Source organism: Medicago truncatula, chromosome 8 (assembly GCF_003473485.1).
Source record: "Medicago truncatula cultivar Jemalong A17 chromosome 8, MtrunA17r5.0-ANR, whole genome shotgun sequence".
In the NCBI taxonomy this organism is placed as follows: Eukaryota; Viridiplantae; Streptophyta; class Magnoliopsida; order Fabales; family Fabaceae; genus Medicago; species Medicago truncatula.
The window spans coordinates 43,308,669-43,334,971 of record NC_053049.1 but is presented as its reverse complement, the minus strand read 5'-3'; the positions used below and the strand labels follow the sequence as shown (position 1 = coordinate 43,334,971).

Sequence of the window (26,303 nt, the reverse complement as noted above, 5' to 3'; positions counted from 1 at the left end):
ATAGCTTGCTCTTTCGGCGGCAATGAGGCGACACTTATACTTTCTCTGTGTTTGGTCATCAATGAGAGTTATTGTTTTGCGCTTTTCTTTCAAAAAATTTCTTGACACCTCGTTTGGGAAATGCTAAACAGAAAAATAACGACAATATTAGTCTAATGCATATTAACATGGATAAGATGTATGCGAATATAGTTACATAAAATTTATAAAATGAATGTAGCATAATTGATTTTAAGCTAAAGAAAATGTACCACGACTTCTAATTTATCTTCCTATAAAGTCTAGATAAATGCATGAATGTGGATTATATGTACCCCGTTCGCCAATTAACATTGTTGAAACAAATGGAAATTAAGCTTCACTCCCGCATGCGCATTTATAGCTAGAACCATTTGACATTGATGTCTTCTAACATTTGGTGCAACTCTCATAATACCATCCAAATTGATTAGGATTGAATTTAGTTGTTTTCCAAATAGTGATGCAGTATGTATCCTAACAAAAATTATGCACATGAAATAAAGAATAATGCAATATGTATTTTAAATTTGTGCGTAAAATAACTCAAAGCATGTTTGTGCATAAAAAAAGCAGACCTTGATTAAATTTATAAATTGCACAATTGGCCTAACTTGAGACGGATTGAAAAAATCGTTGTACGAAGCACGTTGAGAAGAAGCCGAACTCTGACTTAAGTTCTGACTGAAGCTTTGACTTTGAGCTTGAGAAGTGTTAAGGTCACGACAAGAATTCAAGAAATATGGTCAATAAACAATCAAATCAGATTGTGAAATAATAAGTTACTCTAATACTATATTGTGAAATCATAATGCAAACTTACTAAATCTTAAACTTCTCAATAACTGGATAATGGAGGTTGATAAGCAGTCTCGAACCTGACCAATTGTTACATATATTTTGATTGTTATTGACTACAAAATGGAAGCAAAGAACTCAAGGTAAATAGATGGTAAATGATAAAGCTACAAAGTATTTTTCCCATAGTGTTAATCCAACCATATTCCCACTGCATAAGGAAATACATATTTCAGATCATTATCAAACTTATACAAAATTTATCTTCTAATGCTGACAAATTAGAAAATAATACCTTTTATCTTTCAACACAATATTCGTATACGGTTTCTTTCCAGTCTCAATTGGCGTTGTTTTGACAATCTCGTGAAGAAGCCCGATGATTTCTTTTTTTTTTTTTTTTTACATCTATAAGAACACTATAATCGGATAAAACACAGAAATAAACTAAAGCACGTAACTATATCATATAAAACGTCAGTTTTGAATTTTCCATCTTGAATTTTCTTAAATGACTTAAAGCGAAATTCATGAGTAAAAATGTTAGTTAACTTTTCATACTTCTGCACCTTTGTACCAAAACCAAAAACAACCTTAAAGGGATTAAATGCAATGTCATTATCAAACGCATGACAATTATACAAAGTATAAGTCTTGTTTTCCTCGATCAAAGCCTTTCAATGCTCCAATTCTCTTTATCGAGTTATTACATGAACTCGATCACCCTAAATCCGAGAAAGAAACCAAAAAATATAAATAAATCAAAATGTACACTAATAAGTAACATTGATAAATCATAAAGGAAGTTACAACAAATCTTAACTAACTCATCTAACTTTTGCATCACAAATAATGAGCTTCAGATGTTGATTATCATTACTACCAATCACAATCCAAGAACCCATATCCTATTTTTCAAATTTGCAAATCATTTTTGAGATCTTTAATGTAGTCATAATCTTTTGACATTGAAAGTCCTATATAGAAATACAATAATACATCATTTAATTTTATTCTCTTTGTTCATTCTGATATCGAAAGAAGCTAACATATTTCTATATGATTAATTTTTGTATCATCAAATCAACATGATCATAAATGCACAAATTTATGTATCATCAACTTTCTGGACCTCAATGATGCAACCAATTTTTTTTTACACCAATCAACTTTCGTATGGCTCAATGATATAGGAAAAAATAAACCAAATATGAAAACTGTTACAGCTTTAGGATTACTCACAAAAACTAAAATAACTCACATGCATCAATTTATTTTCAACTACAGTACCAGAAGGTAAAATAACAATTGTGTCAAAACCTTACCATGATCTAAAATTCAATCATCATGACCTCTATTATACTCCACATGACAAAGGAAAATTTTTCTACAGTCATGCAACATAACAATTTATTGTACATAATCCACTAACAATTGAAAAAAAAAAAAAACAAAAAAAAAACCTTAATGCAGAATCGTGAAAAAAGGAAGAAAACTACCTATGATGAAGCAAAAACTAAAGAATGTCGAAAAATGACCTCCTCAAGCCATAAAAACCAGTCAACTCAAGTCATGCATGGTCTCAAAACCATGAAGAAGAAAAAAGAAGAAAATGACCTCTTATGAAGAAGAAAGTGTACAAAGTTCCCAGCTGAACTTAGATACCGTTAGGCCAAGGTTTTTTATGGTCTAAAAGTTACTTCAAAACAAAGTTAAAATAAAGGCATTTAAGAAAGAAGATAAAGTTGTTTGGTTTCTTTATTTTTTAAGTTTTAAAACTATTTTAAAGTTAAATGTTGTTTGGCAAAATATTGTACAAAATTTGAATTTATTATTTTGTTATGGTGTCCAGGGTTCGAACTCCGGACTTGACATATATTTATGCATTGTTTCTATCAACTGAGCTAAGATCACATGACAAAATTTTGAATTTATTATGAATTAACATAATAAATAAATAAAATGTTTCAAATATTTTCTGAAGGCTAAAAATGTTTAAAAATAAAAGATATTTTTTTTTACAAATACTATATTTACTCAGTAACGTTTATTTTGTTAACATGAATACAAATTTGTATCATCATATAAATGACTTGTTAAATATTTGAATAGGATAAACAATTTAAGGAGTCTAAAATAATAACATAAATAATATCAAAATAGTTGGTTTTTTTTATTTCAATTTTACTCTATAACAATTTTTTTTTATAAGAATACCATATTTTTGGTGTCTTTCAAAAATATAAGAATTTATATATTATATGATATTATATGTGTTACATTGTTGGTCTAATGGAAACAGATATGTTTAGCTTTTTCCAATAATAAAAAAGATATGCATAGTTTGTTACAATATAAAGGTGTAATATATATATATATATATATATATATATATATATATATATATATATATATATAAAAGTATAAAGACATCTACAATTTTACTTTTAATTAAAAAAAAATTATAAAAATAATCATACGCATTATGCAACGCCAAAAAATATTATACGCATTAGCGTAACAAAAAAACAGACACACATAAATTACTACTCTAAATGTTAATGTGTGTGTATATTAGCGAGGTTGAAGAAAGAGAATAAAAATATTTGGTATCGTTAAATGACAACGTGAATAAAAATATTTATGAGGTTGTGATGATTAAACGGTATTGAAATTAAATATATAAGTGATAAAAAGATAATAAAATTCCTCTGAAAAAAGGGTAATAAAATTAAGATGAACCTCCTTAAAAAAAATTACATGGAACAGTTCAAAAAAAATTAAGTGGAAGAAAAAAAAAATATTGAAATATAATATTAAAAAAATAAAAGAATAGGTTCTCAATGTAAATTGAAGAGAGATGCTTGTGAAATAAATTATCGAGAAGTAGTTTTTTGAAGTAGCATTCAACAACTTTTGGCCAAAGTTATGTTTGGCCTAACTTCTCTTTAAAAATGTTGAGAAGTTGGAAAAAATTCGGGTGAAACGATACCTTAATCTCCCACAACGACAATGTAGAAGCAACTGAATTTAGGATTATTTTTATTCTTATAAAATAAACATTAAATAATAAAGAAAATAATATAAAATAAATAAAAAAAGGAAAATTAATATGGATGAGGTGGCACTCTCCAAAGTTAAGGAATAATTAAATTACCAAATTGCCCCTTCAAAGGGCAAAATTGAAAATTCATATGGCATTAACTTTATTAAATAGTTAATAATTAATAGAATAGATGAGTTGTTAGTCTCAGATCCTTGTTATGAAAAACAAATAGGAAGGTTGGCAATGACATTGGCAGTAGAACAAAAGGGAAAGGGAAATGATATTGTACAACCATTATTTGACAATTTTTGAAATAACTATCTCTCTCATACCCAAATGTGTTTTTATTCTCTCTCATATCCAATAAGAATAGAAGAAAAGTGGTTGTCACAAAAGTTGTTTAAGATTGGTTGTACAAATATCATTCATCAAAGGGAAAATAAGTACTTTTGTTTTGTGAAATGTTTGCCGAACATTCAAAACAAAAGTATTTAATGGAATTGAAATCACGAGTAATTAGAGAGAGAAATATGTAGAATAAATTAGCAAATGAAAATCACAAGAGCATATGATATATGATAGTCTTAAGTCAATAAATATTAGCCTTTGGATCAAATAAAATCAACGGATAAAATTTGGTGTCAACGACCAGTCTTATAAACAAAACATCATTTTTCAAATAAATTTAATAACTAATGTATTTAGTCTATATTATAATCATATATATTAATTATTCAATGTATTTAAAAAATAGACTTTTACTTATAATAATAGTGATCGAAGGGAGTATATACCAGAGTTTAGACGGGCACTCCGTGCTCGTTTATCCGCTTTTCTTATAGCACTCATGAGTATAAGTTACAAACTTTATGAAAATCTTATTAAAACTAATTTGATTTTCATTAAAATTATAGGTATATATAATGGATATTTTGCCCTTTTATATTGTAATAAATTATACTTATTTTTTCAATGATACCAACAATATAACAAATATAATATCTTTCAGAAAAATATATTCAATATAATATAAATTATTATCTTTTTGAATATCACTAACAAAATAACATTCATATTGTCAAATTTGTTTAAGGGTATAATTAAAAGGAGAAAAAACCAGCTCAAAATAGTGTAATTTCTTTATATATAGTATAAAAATATACGAAAAAATAATTACAAATGAATGGAAGACAAACGAACAACAAACTGCGCCGCTGAGCCTTTACACAAGCACCATATGCTTAAACACAACCCAAAATAAATATTACATCCATCCTTAATTATAAGACCCTTATCAGTTTGTTCTTTTTCCCTTTTTTATGACTCACTTCAAATTTCAATGTGCATTATCATTTCTTTACCATTATACCCCTATTTATGTTAGGCAAAATTACACTTTTAATCCCTTAACTTAATTTCAGGTAACAGTTTGGTCCTTTATCTTTTTTCATTTCAATTTGGTCCTTATTGTCCATTTTCATATGAAATTTTAAGCTTAAAATTCATGATTTTATTTTCTTATGGTCTTTCAGTCTTCAAATCTATGATCCTCGTCTATGTTTGCATAAGAATATTAGATTTGAAGCTTGAAAATGTGTATGAAAATGGACAAAAAAGACCAAATTGAAATGAAAAAAAAAGGTAAAGGACCAAACTGTTACCTGAAATTAAGTTAAGGGACTAAAAGTGTAATTTTGCCTTTATATTACATATTTTGTTTTGCGGTAGGTGATAACTTTTTCATGAAAACGTTAATTGAATTTCTCTCATAAAGGGTAAACATGCAAAAACCATAGCAATGGTCAATAAAAGTAATTCAACAATCAACTTTATTAATTTCGTGTTTTTCACAAAAGGATCTTATATCTAAGGACGAAGATATTAGAATTTAATTATACATACATAAAAAAACATATTTTTGATATTTTAGCATAATACTATTTACTTATTTAAAAATGCACATTATATAATTCAATTGTCGGTAGAGTTGGGAAGATGGTCGGTGAGGTTTGGCCAAATTTTGCCTCCAATTGGTGGAAGGATTTGATGAACTCGGATGGTAGTGGTGGTGCGAATTAATTCAAAACGGAGGTGGTGAGAAAAGTAGGAGATGAAATGGGTACAAGCTTTTTGGGGGTGGGGCGCCCTTCGAGATCTTTTCCCACATCTTTTTCCATTTCAAACCAACGAGATGTTACTATGGGTGATTTGTGGAATAAGAGAAATGGAGGGAGGATTTGGGAGCTCAGGTGGCGTAAAAAACTTTTTGTTTGGGAAACGAAGATCTCACAAAATTTGTTGGGTCGGTTGAATGATGTGAGGTTAGTAGAAGGGGATGATGAGTGGGTTTGGAGGCGGGGGGATGGTGGAGTTTTTTCGGTGAAGTCCTGCTATAAGTTGCTTGAGAGATTGTTTTTGTTAGAGGGTGATGGTGACTAGAGGTGAAGAAGTGGTGTTCGGGTATCTTTAGAAGAGAAGAGCACCGTCTAAGGTTGTGGCTTTTGTTTGGACTATGCTTCTTAATCATATTCCCACTTTGGTAAACTTAACGTTAAGACGAGTTTTGGATGTAGAGAGCTCCAAAAATTGTGTTTTATGTGGTAGGAGAGACGAAAGAGAGGTACATCTTTTCTTACATTGTGAGGTGGTTCAAAGGGTGTGATATAGAATTATGTGTTGGTTGCAATTTAATTTCATAACCCCACGTAACAAAAATAAAACTTACTTAAATTTTTTGATGTTGTTAGCAATTTAACTAGTCTAGTCAGTTACTGAGCTGAGCTAGTAGATGGTACCAACCTAAGCTGCTAGCAGCGGTATATTTGTAGGCTGCGTAGTTGAGGAAATAAATGGAGTAGTGTGGATCTTAACCTAACCGTACAATCACCACACGCACACACAACACAAATATGTCAACTTTCTTATCTACTATGGAGTTTTGCAAACCAACTTGTACGTCTTCTGAATTGTGTCTATCGTAGCAAAATCCATTGATTAGTACTCAAGTCAACCCGTATCCACTTGACATAATTTTTATGTGCCTGAATTAACATGCTATTCAATAGTATAACTTTATTCCTCTCAAAAAGAAAAATTAGGACTACAACTTTATTATTATACAACTTATGCCAAACTAGCTGCGTACGTAGTTAATTTATAAACTATCATGATTGTTTTCACTTTAATAAAATTTTGTGCTTGCTTATAACTTTTATATCATAAAATAGTATACAAATTCATTTGGATTCTAAGATGATGAAGTAATTAAGTCCCTCATTGGTGTACCATCAATAATATACTCTTAGATTTGTTAAATGAAATTAAGGGTTTAGATTTGTTGATAACAACATAGGAACACATGTTATGTTTCACCCAATCCTTGCTCTTTTTTCCCTTCCTCTTCTTCTTCCCAACAAAACCTTCGCTATTCTCATATATTCATCCATGGCAGGAAAGATCCAATCCTTCTCTCCTAGTCTTCCTCCTCCAGTGTTAAGGATTGATAAAAAAAAAATCCCAAACAATTCTTTTGATGTTGTAAATTAGTTCTTAGAGAGTCTTGATCTAAATCCCTAAAAGTTAAAATCTCCAATTTCATGGAATATAAAAAAAAAAAAAAAAGCAAAGATAACTATCCCAAAACAGATTTTGATATGCAGCATTGGAGAGAGGAAAGCCAAGTGTTCCAACATCAAGTCATCTACTTCTAACCTAATGAATGAATGGTCCTCTCCACGTCATGGATGTAATTGTTTTCCATAGTTTTCCTTGCACAAAAACCGCTTCCAAGGTTCATTTTCCTCAAATCTTGCTAGGTTCATATTCTCTCCCAAACAAAATCGATGAACCTGCAAGTGAACATGGAAGGTTTTGTTGTGAAAACGAAAAGAGCAAAGGTTGAGTGGGACAAAGTATAGGTGTTACTCTTTTATTATCAATAAATCTGAACCCTTCATTTGTTTTAAAAAGATTTAAGGATATATTATTGATGGTACATCCGTGAGAGACTTAATAACTTCTTCACCTTAGAATCCACCTTTATTTAATATAACAACTAATAAAATTTGTCTAAACCTTTCAAAATAATTGTCTAAAAAACGGTTATATTAGATATAACCTCGCTTCCCTTCATGTTAATTTTTACTATACTTCTGATTATGTTTTCAAAAAAAATAAAAATTCCCGTCTATGAAAAATAAATTTAAAAACTGAATTAGTATTTTAAAAACTGAACAAGGGAATTGCAGAGGTCGCGTGAAAAGATGGTAGGGTGGGAAAAGAAATTCACAAAATAAAATGTGATTTTTAACACTGAAACCCAATTCATTTGATTTTGAGGAGGCCCATCACCATTTACAAAAAAAAAATAAAACCCCATTTCAACAAAAAAATGCAGCTGCTTTACCCTTTGTTCCATCAGAAACTAGTCTAGTTGGATTCACGCTGAACTCAAACCAAACGCTGGCCGGAAAACGAGAACCTCGCCGGAAAATACATGCGAAGTTGGTCTTCGTCCGCCGTAAACAGTGAGAACTTCGTCCATCTTTTTCCTTTTCTCTTTTATTTTTCCGATTTACCTTCTCTTCTTCCTTTTTTCATCTTTCATTTGTTTTGTTGACACAGAAATGTTCAACTAAGTACTTTTCATTTTCATTGGATAATAAATTAATAATGAAACTTTGATTTTATTTTTTCCATTGTTGAGATGCACGCTTCCATTGATAAAGTTAATTCGTATTTCTGTTTTTGTGCCACATTATACAATGCTTGTTTTCTGTTTGATAAAATGCTTCAACCGAACTTTATGTGTTTTGACGCAGAGAAAAATAGAGTAGCATCAATCTGAATGGGTTATATTCAGTATGGTAGACACAGTTTTACGAAGATATTAAGATCTGCAAGTGCAACCAATGTGTTTCGGAACTCCGTAAGATCACCTTTAGGGTATGCAGCCACTACATTACCTTCATGTTCCCATTTTCATGGCAAGAGTCTCTATTCCACTGCTTCTGATGCCAGAGTAGTGATGGAACTTCTTAAGGAGGTGGAGAAGGATAGGTTGAGAGAGAAGAATGAGAGATTAAGGGCTGGTTTAGACACTGCCGACATTGATGCCGAGACTGAGGATGGTTATGATTACATGGGTGTAAGTTCTCTCATTGAGAAGCTTGAAAAGGAGAAGCTTAAGGAAACCTCGGAATTGAACCGATATGAAGAGCCGACTGATTCTGATAGTGATGATGAGGAAGATCTGGATGCTAATCAGAAGAAGGTTGATGATTTCGAAAGGAAGTTCAGGAGGCATGAAGAAATGATTCAGAATTTCACCGAAGCGGATACGCTTGACGATGCTTATAAATGGATGCAAAAAATTGATAAGTTTGAGGACAAGCATTTTAAGCTTCGGACTGAGTATAGGGTTATTGGTGAACTCATGAATCGGCTTAAAGTGGTTACGGAGCAAAAGGATAGGTTTATTCTGCAGCATAAGCTTAATAGGGCTTTGAGATTGGTGCAATGGAAGGAAGCTTATGATCCTGATAACCCTGCCAATTACGGTCTCATTCAACAAGAACAGGGGGGGGCCAATATGGATACCTTGGAACAATCTGGATTTGAAAAGGAGGATAAACCCGCTCAAGGAGACGAAGATGCTGCTGACAACGATGATGAGGTAGAGTTTGATGACATGAAAGAAAAAGACAACATATTATTGGCCAAACTTGATGTTATTGACAAGAGACTTGAGGAGAAGCTAGCTGAACTTGAGTATACGTTTGGAAGGAAGGGTAAGGCTCTAGAGGAAGAAATCAAAGATCTTGCAGAGGAGAGAAATGAGTTAACTGAGAAGAAAAGAAGACCACTTTTCCGGAAGGTAGTTTCACACTTGCCTAATTTTCTGATTCGGTGTTGATATTTTTGAATACATTGCTGTTTAAGTTATTATGTATGATACTCAACTTATTTTATATCAAGTTTCAAGTAAGGTTCTTGTAAAATAAATAAACTTTTCTCTGCAGTCTGCGTTTAGCAAATAGGGTATATCAATTCTCGAGTTTTAGTAAGTTAAAATCACAGTTCATTTTAAATGAATTGAAGGGTGGATATACTCTTACTTTCTCACCTTTAGCTTTGTTTGGGAGTTTCGAGGGGAGGGGAAGGAAGGGCTTTGGGGGGTGGGAAAAATGGAGAAATCTTTCACACTTTTTTGAAAGAGTGTTTTTTTAGAGAATGATAAACTAATGTTTATGATTCATATATTTTTAATATTAAGAATATTATAACAACATAGAATAAATTTGAAGAATTCATATAAACCCTTCAAAACCCCCAAAAACCCTCCTCCAATACAACTTTTTAGTTCCCCCAAATGAAGAGGGTTTTATATTATGAAGAAAAATTAACCCCCCAAAGCCCTCCCCTCCCAATGTACTCTATTTCTTCCACTTGCTACTTCCTTTTTTCCAAAACCCTCCCTTTGGTCCCAATTATAAGTGAAAAAACAGAAGGGTTTTGGGGAAAAAAAGGAAGGGTTTTGTGGGGACAAACTTAATACTTCCTCTGGTCCCAATTATAAAAGGCTACTGGTTTTGTAAATTTTCTAGTTTGTTTTGTTGTTTGAATATCACATTGATTTTGATTTAAGTTTATATAAATTTGTGAATACCTTGTCCGTTGGAAAATTTCTTCTTTTTCTTTTATCAAACACAAATTAAAGCATTTTTGTAGGTTAGAGTTTTAGTGTTTCATATGTGGTGCACTTTTATTGTACCCGTGTCTATAAATGTTTGTTAATTCTCCCAAATTCTTGTTTTTGCTTTATTTAAATCCCACTTACCATTTATATGTTTTTTTTGGTTAAATAATCGTTTTGGTTGTTGTATATGGTTCCAGGGTTTTGATGTAAAATTGATAGATGTGAACCGAACTTGTAAAGTCACAAAGGTAATCTACAAATCCGACCTTCCATCTATGTTTTCCCCACTTGCTCTCATATGTTCTTAGGTTGTTTCAATTCTCATGATCTAGGGAGGACAAATTTTTAAGTATACTGCTATGTTAGCATGTGGCAACTATAATGGTGTTGTTGGTTTTGCAAAAGCCAAAGGCCCTAAAGCTCCAGATGCTCTCAGTAAGGTACCAGCAATATCATATCAAGTCTTGCTTCAAGTCATGCTTAAGTTGATTTGACACTAATTTTTTTTTTTTTAATCGTTATGTGTTCAATATAGAAAATGTTTGCAATTTCACCACCCACCATAAGAGATATGGATCTATTTTTGATTTATTTTCTAATAGTTGCAAGCTTATTAAACTATTGATTTGTGTTTTTCTGAGATTTGTATTGGCAGCTATATTGGGCACTGTTCTTTGGCCAATTATGAGATGTTATATTGATATAGGTTATGGTTAGTCATTGATATATTTGGTTCATAATTGCTGTGAGGATCTGGAGCTGGTGACTGTGACACCTGTTCTCTCACTGGAATTGCATAATAGAAAACATCTGGCATTATGATTTATTACACAAAACCTTATCCATGTCTTATGCATTGCATGCAAATTTCTTCAATCGTTCTTCTGTATCAACAAGCTGAAACTAAGGGTGCTTTTGTTTCAGCTTTAAAAAAAAAAAAGATTTTCAGTTGAAAGAATCTAGAGATTTTTTTTAGAGATTTTTAAAAAAATTTAAAGCTATTTCTGTTTGTTTACTATCATAAAAATCAATTTTTTAAGATTTGAAGCTCTTACACTTGAGTTCCTTATGTTTAGAAAAAAATAGATTTTGAAAAAGCTACTTGAAATAGCTTTTCATTTTGAGGCTAGAAATGATTTTTTTAACAAAATCGATTTTTTAAAAATCTAAAACAAACACTACAAAAATAAAAAAAGTGATTTTTTTAGATCAAAAAATAGATTTTTTTGACAAACGGGCTCTAAATCAGTTATTTTCCTTGGATGATCATTATAAATTGTATCCTAAAAATTTCCACTTTTTATTATTCTTAACTCAAGTTACAGAAGGTGTATTAACTGGTTTTCTATCTATTCTAACCAGCAGGTATTATTTACATTTTCAACTATGTAATTTAATAAGTTTTTCAAAATGAGTTGACAGGATTTTTTAATCACCTAGTATGAAATCTGATTTTGACTAATGTTTTAAATTTCAAAATGAGTTGACAGGATTTTTTAATCACCTAGTATGAAATCTGATTTTGACTAATGTTTTAAATTTGGTGTATTCTTGAGAATTTTGGCTTCTAAAATTATTGCCAAAATATCAAGTTTCAGCAAACATTTATGTGTTCATCTTAAAATAAACCCATGTGCATCATGTTTAATGCAGTTTAACGTTTTAGAGTTTTGAACTTTAATATCATATTGAAATAATGGTTTATTTGAATATAATCAGGCATATGAGAAGTGCTTTCAGAATTTACATTATATAGAGCGACACGAGGAGCACACAATTGCGCATGCAATACAAACATCTTATAAAAAGACAAAGGTAGTAAAATTTGTATCCTTCTTCTACCAGTAATTCCCCGTTTATATCAGAGTTGCTTTCTGCTATGAAAGAAAAGAAAATTAAGTATTTTGTTTTACTTGTCTCAAATGAGTAATGAACGAGGATATGCTGCCCGCATTTATCCTGTACGTCTTATGCTTGTCATTTTTTTTACTTGTCGTCTGTATTATTCAATAGGTGTATCTCTGGCCTGCTTCCACTGCAACTGGCATGAAGGCCGGCAGAATAGTCCAAACCATACTACATTTAGCTGGTTTTAAGAATGTCAAGTCGAAGGTAACTGACTGACCAAAAAAAGCTGAAGATGGTCCTGCAATTTTTGTGTTTGCTCTAATTTTTTTTTTTTGTCTTCGTAGGTTGTTGGTCAAAGAAATCCTCATAATACAGTTAAGGCTGTCTTCAAAGCGCTTAATGCGGTTAGTAACTCAACTTGCAGATGTTGTAATGCTAGCATTTCAATTAACTTTTACCTATGACATTTTGGTTGATATTGCTTGTTTGTTCCAGATTGAAACACCAAAGGATGTCCAAGAGAAGTTTGGCCGAACTGTGGTCGAGAAGTATTTGTTGTGATGGACATGAGGATGTGCTAAGTTTAGTGCTTCTGGTTGTTTTCCATTGAATATTTTTTTGTTTTTGTCCTTTTCATGTCTATTTGCCAAGAAGAATTGGTACAGTTTGTCTAATGCATTTACTTGTGAACATTAGGTATGGAATTTTGCTAGTACCGAACTTATCATTCATATATGCAAAAGGAACAATAATTTAGGAACGTTCCCTTTGCTTCATGTTTGATCAATAAGGGTCCATTTAGGTAAATTGAGGGGGTGGAAGTGATTTTAAAATAGTGTTTGGTTTGACAACGGGAGAAATTTTATTTGAGGGAAGGTGTAAGTAAAATTACATTTTCCACAATTATAATATTTAAGATAAGATTACATTAAATAAAATGATATTTAAGTCTAAATACGAAACTAATATTCGAAATCCCTCTTTTCTACTTTTGAAGTGGAGCTTAAATTGGCCTTCAAGAGATTTTGCTCCTCTCTCCTCTAACTCTAACTAACTGAACCAAACAATGAGTTGTTGTCAGAAGACACTGAAGAAGAATATCAACATGAAAAGGGGCCATGTTGGGTTTTCGTTCTTGTTTGTTTGCCTAGTTGTGTTTTTCAGGATGCATGACATTAGATATTACATTCGCCCAAAATAAAGACAGATGTGTAAAAAGGTAAATAATCACATGTGCTAAAGTGACGTAGCTATCCTTAATAACTTTGATAGGTGATAATTCATTGTTCATTGGGATGGTTATACTCGACAAGTGTGTATATATATTAACACACGATGTGTGGTATTGGTATGAGAAATTGAGAACCTTTTCGAAATAAAATGCATGCAAAATGATCGACGATATCCAGGCATCTCTAGGATGCTTTGCCTAGTTCATCAGGCCAAATGGTATAAGCGAGAGCTTTTTTTGCATTTTATCTAGCAGTATACTTCCGATCGACCTAAAACTGATTTTTAAGTATACTTTAGAAGTGTATGCATTTTGTCTTGAGGTATACTTCCGATCGACATAAAACTTTGATTATGATTTGAGAAAGGTCCATATTTCTGTTGGGCCACATTTTTTTTTTTTTGTTGAATTAGGCGAGAATATTTTCTACAGTCCAATTTAAAAACACATAATGTATTGGATTAGGATTCTAAGGGATTTTAAAAGACTTTTTAATTATGAATTTTTTTTGTGGTATTCAATCAAGACTCTTTGCAATTTAAAAAAAGTCTTGTGGTATTCAATAAAAACTCTTTATCATTTAAAAAAAGTCTCATGTATTCAACATCATTCAAATTTCGAAGGATTGTTTAATAAATTGAATTTGATGGATTTTGATGAATTTTCTAGTAAATTTTAACAAGAAAAAATCTTTCATGAAAACATGAGATTTCTTGGGATTGTTTTTCTTTTAAAAGTTTACTATCTCTCTCCTCTCTTTTCTCCCTTTCTCTCTTCCCCCCTCTCTCCTTCTATCTCATAAAAATAAAATAAAAAATAAGAGTCTGTATTGAGAATATTATGATAGAGTGTGTGTGTTGTAATTATTTCTTTTCAACGAGTCCTTAAAATTCATAAATCTTTTGAAATCTTATAAATTTATAAAATCCTTTAAAATCTTATGATGTAAATCTATTGAAATCCAAATTGAAAATCCTGATAGTCTTTTAAAATCATGAAAGTCATTAAAATCCTACAAAATCTTTTAAAATCTTTGAGACTTTTTTAAGCTAAAATTGTCCTTTAAAATCCTAATCTAATACACCCCCCTTAGGCGACACCCAATCTAACTCGCATTATGCCAAATATCATGTCGAATAAAAATTGACAAATCGACGCTTGTGTATGAAGAAAATCTAGTTAAGAGAGGGGATTCTATCTTGTATTCCGAACAAATCTTTCAATAAAGATCAAACATTGTTGAGAATTGATGGATATTTCGTAGCTCTAACACTATTACTAAAAAAGTATTTATATTTATAATCATGTGTAATCAAAGAGGAGAGTTGAGACAACATTTAGGATTTATTTGGGACTTTAATAGAGGAGGGGATATCAATGCTTTGAAAGAAAAAAAAAAGAGTAAATAGTCAATTTCCCCCCTAAAATTGTAAGTTTCATCAATTATCCCCCTGAAATTAACAAAACTTCAATTACCCCCCTGAAATTTCACAACGTTAGTCAATTTACCCCCTCCGTCAAGGTATTACGAGATTGAGCTAGTATCATTCGTAAAGGTAAATACATAACTTGATGATACTTTGCAATTGTGCACTGATTATATTTCAATGTTGGTTATTAAAATTCTATTATTCAAAAGAAAAGCTAGCAGCTGTTGCTTATCAAAATTCACAAGAATAAGAATAGAATAAAATTTCAAAACATAGCAGGGAACTACCTTTTGTTTATATGCTATTTCCAAGTTCAGTATTTTTCTACTGTTTTTCATGTTCTTGGTTTAGCAAGGAAGTCTTGCTATAGTTAATTTGGAAAGCCTTTCTTGGCACGATAAAGAGTCAAATGCTTAACTGTGCTCTAAGGGCTCTGGTTGTTAAGGATTCCTAAGAAAATATGTAGCATTGGTTAGCAGGGTTAAACGTTACACTCTTCTATGAATAATTTTCAAATTCCTCACGTGTTTTTAGAACATTGTTTAGCAAGGATTTAAATAAGAATGATGTCTTTTATTTTTATTTATTTTTTCCTCTTCTTCCCTTTTCTGACTTCCGTCTCTCAACAACATTTTTTTGGTTTGATACCATTGCCGCTTTCTGCTGCATTTATACCAAGGAGATCTCGGACATGAACAATAAAGAGAAGTGAGAAGCTGCTCATAAGAAGAAAGAAAAAGGGGAATCATTGCACCGACGTCGTGAATATGCAAGAGCTTCTAAAAGATTTGAGAAGGTAACCAAGTTACATTGATATATTTCACCCTCATCCACTACAGTGCGTTAGGACACTACACTTGGGCCTATGGTCCATGGTGAGCCAAGCATTGGGCAAATCTTGTTAGAGTTGGTTAGGAGCATGGTGCTTTGTTTAGGAGTCTTTGACTTTGGTTTACCTCTTTGATTTTGTTATTCCACCATTGTGGAGCCTCTACGCTAATATCTATCATTTGATAATATACAACATTACCTTGTTTGTGTGGCAAGTTGTATCATGTATCTTAAACTGAAACCATAACGCAGGCTCTAAAGTTCATAGAGAATGATATTTCCTTCAGTGATGAGGAGAAGAGATATGTCAAGGACTTGAAGGTTTATATTGATCTGGGAATTGATGGATGCAATAGGGGATTAAATGAGAATGATGAACGAAGAAATCAAATTTGTGAGGTATGGCTGCTGTATCTCATCTTATAGAAAATCAATTCTCTTGTTTACTAATAATAATAATAATAATCAATAACCGAGTTTTACATGAACAAGGAGTTGCTTCTTGTTGTAAAATGAATTTACTTTTAATCTATACACAGGCGTATGGATATTAAGGCGATGCATATGATGTAGTACATTCTCGCTTCTATGCAATACATTGTCAAGTTCTGGACCGTGCATATGATGTCAAGTTGAAGTCAGAGCATGGTTTATTTTGTTTGTCTCTCTGTTTGTGATTTACTGTCATGCTCTCAAACTAGTGTTTCATCATATTGGAACCTTTTATCTATTTGCATTGGCCTTGCATCTAATGAATTGCTTTTGAATAAGGGGGTAAACTAGTGAATTGTGAACTAATAAATAAAGCAACAAAGATTAACCAGTAAACCGGTGAATTGTACTCCCTCCGTCATAATTTATAAGCAAAAAACACTAATTCACGCTTATTAAGAAAACTAACACTTAGTGATTTGAGGTATAATTTGTGTTCTCGTTGGAATAAGTTTTATGGAAAGATGTAAAAATAATTTTCATTGGTTAAAAATTATGGAGAAAATAAAAAGGAGAACAAATTGAATGCAATTTGCATTTAATTTTACATTGGAAATGATGATTTGTTTGAAAAAACATAATAATAGCATAAAAGTTTGTTTTTTTTTGCTTATATTTTGAGACAGAATATGAGATTTTTTTGCTTATATTTTAGAACGGAGGTAGTAGTAATTAAAGCAAAATTTAATCTAATCTAATTTAAATAAAATGAAGGAGTTTGTCCTCTACACCTAACAAATTTTCTAATAGAATTAGTCAATGTTGGAACAAAGATTGATATTTTATTACTGTCTTAAAAACACACATATAGGACAGCGATACAACATTCCAAAATGCATGGCTCTATACCTAGTTTTTATTTTTTTCTTCTTTCGATAAATAGACAAAATAACAAAATCTATTCACGACGTCCAACTTAACAATTTTGATATTTTTATCGATTGAGTTAGAACTCATGGACACCTAATTAACAAGCATAAGAACTGATCCTTAACTAATTAACAGTTAATTAGTTAAACTTGATTTACATATTACTTGAATTGAACAGTTGGTGTAAATAGTAATTTCGAAGATGATGCTTTGACCCATAGAAATGGTCTTGGGCTTAATTACTTTTTTTCGGGTCTAAACGCTTGAACAAGGAAATATATATATAAAAATGTAAAAATATAAATTTAATTTATATGTATCTACACCGTAAAACTTTTTACTTTTTGACGGCTACATTCAAATGATTTTTGTAGCACCATTTATGATAACTTTTGACAACTTTTTTATACCTATATTATATTTTTATTTTGGTTTAATTGCAGTTTTTGTCCTCACATTTTCAATTTTTTTTACAAAATTGATCTCCCTATTTTTAAATTCGACAGTTTTGGTCCCTCCATCGTATTTTTTAAGTATAAAAATGTGATGTGATAAATTTTAAATATCGTGGAATATGATATGAAGATAGAAAAAGATCGATGAAATTGTAACAAAATTTCTTTAAAAACTTCATTTAAAACATATGATATCACAATATTTTAGACAAAATATGTGATAGAGGGATCAAAATTGTCGAAGTTTTAAAATAGGGGGACCAATTTTGCAAAATGATGAAAATAGGAGGACCAAAACTGTAATTAAACATTTCATTTTTCTCTTTTCTATTGTTTTTGACAAATGAAAAAAGAAAAAAAAAGTTGTCATAAAAATTGTTTTAAATGTGTTATCACTAGTCATTTTTTAATTGATTGCGTGTTGAAAATTGTTTTTAACGGTGAATCAATTCATCCTAGTTAAACTCTTAATCTCAATATAAAAATGTAAACATGGTTGTTGATGCGACGTAGGAGCAAAATCGTTAAAAAAAGTACTATTTAAAATTGAAATTGAAATAAATAAGTAAAAAAAGTAAGTGATAGTACACAGTAGTGTGGTGCACTGCAAAAGAGAAGAAAAGGCATTGCATAAGCCATAAGCAATAAGCAACGCAAAAAAACGCTTCGTTCCTCCAAATCTTTTCCTATTTATTGCCTTCTCCGGCGGAGAAGAGAGAGAAAAAAATATCACCCTAAAAAAAGGTAAATAAATATCCTCATCATCTTCTTCATTCTCTTTTAGGGTTTTCTCTTCCGCCATTGAAGACTTTATCAAAATCACTTCACATTTTTTCTCTGCAAGCATTGCTCTCCGATCATCACCATTCACCAATTCGATTCCAATTCCCTCAATTCTCCGCTCTTTTTCAGCGTTCTCGCGGAATCCTTTCCTCCGCAATCCGAGGTAATGTTCTTCCGTTTTCTACGATCCTTTCCGATTTTCATTCAATTGTTTATTTCACCAACGACTATTTCGTGTTTCTTATTCCGCATTCGTCTTACTCGTTGTTAATCATTCTTCCGATTTCGTGCATTGCTACGATCATCGTAATTGTAGATACTGTTTTTCCTTCTCAATGGTGTGTTCATCTGGAAATGGGAGAATGAAGGTCATTGCAAGGCTTTTAGCCGCTGGAAGTTTCTCTCAAACTGTTCCAGGTAGCACTAACGCGATTCTACTTCTTAGATTTTCGTCTATGTGAAATTATGTTCCACATTATTTTTATCATAATAATAATAATAATATTATTATTATTATTATTATTATTATTATTATTATTATTATTTAGCAGTGTACTGATATATTAAATGTATACAAGTTAATTTTTGATTTCTGATTCATATAATTTGTTCATGTATGGTCTTGGAAGATGACTTTGCCAGACAGAAGTCAGCAGCTGAGTATATTCATAGACAACTACGTGACGCAGATGAAGCAAATTTGCTCAGTGAAGAAGGTTGTTTTGCTCTCTGGTGAATCAGACTTTTTTAATTCAATGTGTGAATAGTCTTCATTGAATATTAATGTGATCAGTGTTGCATATTGAATATTAAATATTAATATAGTATATATATTTTTTTTTTATGGGGGTGGGTGGTAGGAGTTAGGCCTGCCAATAGTGATCCTTAAATACCAAATAACAATAAATAATGTCTAACAGAAAACCTCAATTAGCAAAAGGACTCTAAATAGTCAATCCACTTCAAAGGAATGGGGGTGGGGGGACAAAGTGCTTTACCAGTGTGAAATTGCTTATTTGTACTAGCATGTGCAGTTTTCAAAATTTTGCTATTCTGCTTTATCTTTCTATCACTGCCATTGATACTAGCTCATGCATATAATTCTTGATTTGCTTTCTTTTTCCAGGCTTCATATTTTTATTGTAGTCTTCAGTATATGTTTTTGGGATATTTAAACTGCTGCTTTACATTTTATATATACAGATATGCATATCTATGGTGAGAGACCCATGACTGATCCCTTGCAGCTGGTAAGTTTTTCCTTCTTTTTAATGTTAATAATACTTCTTTTTTTTTTCTGTGTTATTGGACTAGTATTAGGGTCATGTTAACCAGTGCACTGGTCACTGGTTTGGCTAAGGAGTCAAATATACTAGGATTACTTTGGAAGTTGTGCATTGAATTTCTCAATAGTCTAAAAAGTGTTGTTTTCAACTTGAAACTAGCGCCCCTAAGGCACCAGTTAACATTTTCCCTAGTATTAGTGTGCTTCCCAAGGGAATGTGTTCAACATTTCACATGGCTTACTGGTATTTTTAGATGACTGATCCATCATTTTGTTATTGTTACTGCATATGGTAGGTATATATTGATGGCCAATAATTGTTTCCTTATGTCCAGGAATTAGTGTACCTTAAGTTGCACAGTTCAGTTTAGTCTTTTAATGACCCTCTGCAATTTATATGATATTTGCAGCAAACAATATGATTATATAACTGATGTTGATTGCCTGTGCAATGTATGAGTTGAAGCAGAGACATAACTTATCCTTTAAGGATTTTAGAGTACAGTTTGACTTTGAGTTATTACCCTGGCTTTCCATGTAAATGAACTCTTCAAAATCTTGTGCGAGCTTATACAATTACTGTATTTGTAATCCTTGGTTTAAGTTTTTAATTGCTTTCTCTAGTTTAAGATGGCTAGTGGGCGTTATGTGCTGTAGCCTGTTCAACCTTTTGCTTGATTTTTTTATTTTAAAATGTTTATCTAATATGTAACTGCTACCTGTAGAGCCGAGTGTTGCTTATGTGCATGGATTCTTTTTTTGTTTGTCAACACAAAGGAACTTCTATTTGAACCTTCGTTCATTTAAAGGATGACATATTCATCAGAAGGCAACAGTTGCTAATCAAATATAGTTTGTTTGAACTGTTTCTGTTTTTATAATTACTTTCTAAAAATGATTGAATTATTATAGATTTTTTCATCGGCAAACATTATCTTCTTGAATTATATCTATATTCTGGAATGAATTCATTTAACTGATTGTTTGGTATCCTTTTTGAGGTATGCTGCAAAAATTGCAAGAGACCAGTCACGGACAGCCAATTTGCCGCTCATGCAGGTCTGGTGGCCTATTTCCAATTTGTTTTATGACCTTTTGGTCCTTATTTGTGTGATATTTGAGGCTTACAACCATTTTAAACGTGGCTTTGTCTCATAATCTCCTTTCAATTTCCTCTTGCTTTGGAAGGCACTAACATTAGATCTTCCTCATATTTTTACCGCCTTACATTTCTCTGTTTTGTCAGAACTTTGTAGATCATTAAAGCTCACTGAACAAACTTGCTTGAAGCTTGATGGCAACACAGGGAATAGGAAACCTCCAAGGAAACAAAGGAAAAAGTTATCAAATTCTTGTGCAAGTATCCTTAAAATGAGAATTCATTAGTCAAGTTACAAACTTTTGAAGATACAATTAAATTACTATATAAAAAAATCAGTTTTTGAAACTTGTATTTAGGATTTCTTGAATGTGATTTCCTCTTTAAAGGAACTCCTTTAGTTTTTCTCAATACATTTTAATGTTAAGGTTACTGTCAAATAAACCTTTGTTCCTCATAACCCCTCACAAACAAGCTACTGCAGTTGTTGAGCAGCGAAGGTCCGAGTCTTTGGATAATATTGACACTTCTGGGTCACAATCCCATTTGAATGGTCGAATTAGAGTGGCTCCATCTTCCAATAAGGTTAAAGGTAAGATCTCTTTTTTAAGTTTTCCTTTTCTCATATTATACAATAAGTCTTGGTTACTCTTATACCCTCACTTTAACCAATTTTTTTGAAGTTAAAACAATATCAAATTTTTGGCAATACATTTTAATGTGAAGGCTACTTTAAAATAAACTCTTGTGCCTAATAACCCCTCACAAACAAGCTACCGCAGTTGTGGAGCCGAGAAGGTCTGACTCTGTGAATAATATTGACACTGCTGTGGCACAACCCCATTTGAACAGTCGAATCAGAGTTGCTCCCTTTTCCAGTAAGGTTAAAGGTAAAGTCCCTTTCTATAGCTCTCGTTTTCTGTACAATAAGTATATGTTAATCTTATACCCTCACTTTTAATCAATTTTTTAAAATGAGGACAATGTCAATTTATTGTTGGAAAGTTGTATGATATATTGGTGTTAGGCTGACTTTTAAGTTCACTCGTGTGGATTTTTTAACTTGTGTTGGCTTTCACTTTGACCTGCTTTCACTCTGACCTCTTTCCCCAACAATCAAGGAACATATGCAGTGCCCTGATTATGATTTTCCCTGAACTCAAATCCGCCTCTCCCCTACTATTAATTATGCGTCATGCCCTCGTACAGCATAGCTCGAGTTAATTAATATTACTATTCGTGTTTGCGGCACTAGGTATCAAAACTGATAAGTTAAGTTTACATGTTGTATGTTATACATTTTTTAACCTATTTTCTCTGTAACGTGGTCTCATTTTCTGCGTAACATGGTTGGGTGTACCTCACAATTGTTTTCAGGATTAAGATTTTACTTACTGGGTGCCAGATTCTGTTATGCATAATATTGATGTTCTGATCAATTTTTGTAGATGCGGCATCTATGTTGGATGATGCTGGAATTAATGGTGGAAACAGAGTTCTCCAAACTTCATTAACACATCCTCCAGCAAAACGTCATAAATCGTATGCTTTTAGTTCATCACATATATCTTGTAGTTTGAATAAAATGAATTTCAATTCTTTAGTTGTGTTGAATACCTTCACTTCTCTCTTTTCACCTTAAAAATACAAATAATATACATATAGAAAACTATCTCTCTTTTCACCTTAAAAATGCAAATAATATACATATAGAAAACTATCTGCAAAGCTAGCATGAATCTTATAAATAATAAAGTATTTGGGCTTGGGCTCATCGTGATTGTTTGTTTGTCATTTGATTGCCGGATAAACTATAACTTATACGACTTTCCTTGTTTGCCATATTAATCTTGTTTGCTATGTGAAGTTATGTTTAGAATTCATTGTTTCTTCTGATTTCTTTTTTCTGCTTTCAAATAAATTTGTTCTGAATGTATAATGTCTGATGCAGGATAGCAAGTACACATCTTGATGTACCAGAAAGGCATGGAACAGAGTCTGCAGTGACAAAAACTGTGAAGTTAACAAATGGAATTACTCGTAAGTGTCCAATTTGTTTGCCACTGTCGTTTGTTTTTGCAGTATCACCATGATGAACTTTTTTCTAGATTTTGGCTAATGAATTATCATTTGAAGAACTAAATGCTGTACTTTCCGCACAAACAGTCAACTTTTTTCCCATCATATCTCATTGTTTTGGACATGCTAGAACATGGGCATGTATTTTGGAAACATGTCAGCGTACATCCTTGAATATTAATAATTTCAAGTTAACATGAAAATTAAGACTTACTTTTCACTAAATACAATTGTATAAATAGAGTTGACCGAAACAAGTTGTTATGCATTCATAAATCTAAGATTGGATATTAACATGTTCCTCTCCATCTTTACCTGAAGTTGCAAATCTCCAATACACTTATAAGTTAGTTTCGTACTTGTTGTTAACTTTCTTCCATCATATCTCATTGTTTTAGACATGCTAGAACACGGCCATGTATATTTTGAAAACAAGTTAGCATGCGAACGTAGACACATTTGATGCCAGAAATTCCTCAAATATTAATAATTAAGAGGTAACATAAAATTAAATATTTATTTTCCGAAAAAGTACAACTCTATAATATTGATTTAACCGATTCAAGTTGTTCTGAATTCATAAATTTAAGATTGGATATAAGCATGTTCATCTCCATGCTTGCTCAAAGTTGCAAATCTCCAATAAATGTATCCATGGCATCAAATATGAAAATTGAATTTAAATGTAAAATTTAGTTTCATACTTTTAATGTTCTTTATATCTGAATACTGACGGTTCTGTATACTTTTTATTGAAAAACTAGTTGGTCACTGTTCATAGTTTTCCTCCAAGTATGTATGGTCAAAAGCCTCCTTTTTTGGTTTGGTTATTTGGGTAAATGAACTTTGGTCTTTCTGAGCTTTTTGGCCGGCTTACATTATATTCATATTTTTCACTTTTCTATTTGCAATTTTGTTTTTCTTGACTTTATATGTCCCTACACACATCCTCCAATTATTTTTTCTGATTCCATTTAGGGAAGGATTTGGTTGAAAAGACTGTTCCAGAACATAGAGATGTGGTCCATAAAAATGTTGGGCAGGTCCATATGAAGCAGCAGCACGTGATGAAAAATGGTATAAAAGTAAAGATATTTTTTAGTTTAACAAGTTCTTAATATTGCTTTCAATTCTGTAGTTGAGTAGTTCTAATATGACTTCTCATTCTCTCTCTGTTTTTGGCTTTGGTTTAACACTTGCATGTTTTTGTTTGTTTAGATTTTCCTGCACCTCTTGCCACAAAGATATATTATTCACAAAGGACCAACCGATTGCGTGCTGCTATTCGTCACATGTACTTTGAGAACTTGAATGAGGAATTATGTACTGATGTTGCGGGTCAAAAGACATCACCTGGAGAGATTGTTGCATTGCAAGATTCATCTCTGGGGGACCCTTCATTTCAACAAATGAACAATGTCCTCAACAAGGAGGTATGTCAATCATCAATCTTCTTAATTAAGGGTGATTTGGATTATAGATTTGAAGTTTTTGACATAACTTATGTAGCTTGTATGTTATTCAATGTTAGATGTTAAAATCAGACAAACATAATTTAATGCTCTGTACGTTGTTTGCTTTAGGAGTATTTTTAATCTTCTGTATGCTAAAAAACTGAATCGCCTGCCATCCCTCCCCTCCTTCCCACCAGAAAAAAGCTAAGTTCTATGCAAATGACTAAAAACTGACTCGTTCATTTTGAAAAACAGAGCCACTCGGCAATGTTGTACTCTACCCAAAAATCTGACCATGTTCCTGCAAAAAGCTCAGAAGTTTGCTTGCTTAAAGCTGGAGGTGTGCCTAGTGTTGGCTTGTCAGATCAGTTTGTTCTTGACAATGTTTCAAGGTCTGCTGCTACTAATGTTGGTTTAACAAGAGGCAATTTTCTTCCAAAGGCTTATTCTTTTGCAAGCAACACAGGTGATCTGTTACTTCTATTGTCATTTTAGTTCGATTATTATACTTAGCCGCATGTGTCAAGGATAACATATGACCAATGCTAAATTAAAAAATATTCAGAAATCATCAAAAGAATGTCTCCAACTATATGATACGACTTGCGTTGAAGTGCAAGCTTTGACAAGAAGCAACCAGAATTGTTAGAATGATTATTATTATTGTTGTTATTATTAATATTATTATTTTTATTTTTTTGCATTTAGATAAACCAGAGCATGTGTTTCTTGTCATACCCTCACATATTTTTTTGGCTTTTGAATTTATGCTAATTTTGAGTACGGAAATAAGTTTCCATAAGGATGATGTTGTATTTGTTTTGTAGGAAATCCCCTAGGAACCATGCAACAAACAAAAGGCAGTGTTCCTGTTATTTAGTACCCTTGGTGGGAAGTTTTTGGTAAGGTGAAAGTACAGGTATCCAGTACATTGAGGTAGGGTTTAGTCCATTTTTTGAAGCCGATAAAGGAAATTACTCAAATTGTTTATCCTGACATACACTTTGTAAATGAAAACTTTTATATAGTTGATGGAAATGAAGAAAATTTTCATTCTATGTCCATATTTCACGCTTTCATTGCTATCTCTGGTAATTAAGGGTACTTCCTCTTCTACGGTAGATACTTAGATGTTCTTAAGTCTTAACTACTACGGTAAAACAATTTATAATAGAATAATTAAGAGAAATTTTTGTGGTATAAATGCAGCAACAGGCCCATGGCATAACAGATATGCAATATTCGGGGGTTTTACCTCCGTTTCTTCACCAAAAAAGATATCATTATTCATTATATTACAAGGTTTTTTCACATATAATTTATGTGAATCTTTTTATGGCCTTGAACAAATAATTAAGAATTTTGTGTGTTGGAAATCACAATGCATTTTTAACTTGTGCATTAAAAGGATAAAATTACCAAAAACATTAACCCGCTAGTTGGTCCAGCAAAATTATCTCACAATTTGGGGCCTCTTTGGATAACCAATTTACTTATTACATATCATGATAAGCGATAAACGTTTATCTATATTCTTGCATAAGCTTGTGAAAATTCTCATATGTTGTTTTCTTAAGTTCTTCCAAATAGTCTCTCAAAATTTATGTTGATTGATATACTCCATTAAGTCAATCAAAACAACCATTGATTGTTTTTGTAAGTCATCAACGTAAATACATCAAAGACTTACAGCACGTTAATCTTTGTCCAATTTTTTGTTTGATGTGAACACTGCAACGTGCTCATAAATGCTTTGAAAATTTTCGACATTTTTGTTACCTAATCAAGTTTCTATGGAAGTGGAAAATTTAGTGCTCCTAGTTTTTTTAATTTCGAGGAATAAGTATTTATTATGGTAAGAGCAACTGGAATTTCATCAATTTGTGA

At 31.7% G+C, this 26,303-nt stretch overlaps 2 protein-coding genes and 1 long non-coding RNA gene across 7 annotated transcripts; all 3 read left to right on the top strand.

Moving 5' to 3' along the window:
• Positions 1-8,228: 8,228 nt before the first annotated feature.
• LOC11439488 (uncharacterized) lies at positions 8,229-13,255 on the top strand. Its single transcript, XM_003630221.4, has 8 exons — positions 8,229-8,388; positions 8,683-9,737; positions 10,757-10,807; positions 10,892-10,999; positions 12,279-12,374; positions 12,573-12,671; positions 12,752-12,811; positions 12,903-13,255. The coding sequence occupies exons 2-8, from the start codon at positions 8,709-8,711 to the stop codon at positions 12,966-12,968; spliced, it is 1,509 nt and encodes a 502-aa protein (XP_003630269.2). The 5' UTR covers positions 8,229-8,388; positions 8,683-8,708; the 3' UTR covers positions 12,969-13,255.
• Positions 13,256-15,173: 1,918 nt separating this feature from the next.
• LOC112417095 (uncharacterized) lies at positions 15,174-16,615 on the top strand. The gene is made up of 3 exons (XR_003007582.2): positions 15,174-15,864; positions 16,152-16,298; positions 16,439-16,615. It is a non-coding gene; the product is annotated as an uncharacterized lncRNA (long non-coding RNA).
• A 1,691-nt stretch (positions 16,616-18,306) lies between these two features.
• On the top strand, positions 18,307-25,480 carry LOC11438538 (uncharacterized). Of its 5 annotated transcripts, XM_024771897.2 has the most exons (15): positions 18,307-18,460; positions 18,561-18,662; positions 18,816-18,916; positions 19,129-19,215; positions 19,703-19,749; positions 20,786-20,843; positions 21,031-21,144; positions 21,359-21,475; positions 21,657-21,773; positions 22,332-22,425; positions 22,835-22,923; positions 23,941-24,039; positions 24,181-24,395; positions 24,672-24,882; positions 25,244-25,480. In XM_024771897.2, exons 3-15 carry the CDS (start codon positions 18,835-18,837, stop codon positions 25,294-25,296), a joined length of 1,383 nt encoding a protein of 460 aa, XP_024627665.1. In that variant the 5' UTR covers positions 18,307-18,460; positions 18,561-18,662; positions 18,816-18,834; the 3' UTR covers positions 25,297-25,480. The 5 variants fall into 5 exon arrangements, with proteins under 5 accessions (XP_024627665.1, XP_024627666.1, XP_024627667.1 ...); XM_024771898.2 differs by having other exon boundaries at positions 18,314-18,662; positions 21,368-21,475; XM_024771899.2 differs by having other exon boundaries at positions 18,315-18,662; positions 21,368-21,475; positions 21,666-21,773.
• The last annotated feature ends 823 nt before the right edge of the window (positions 25,481-26,303 follow it).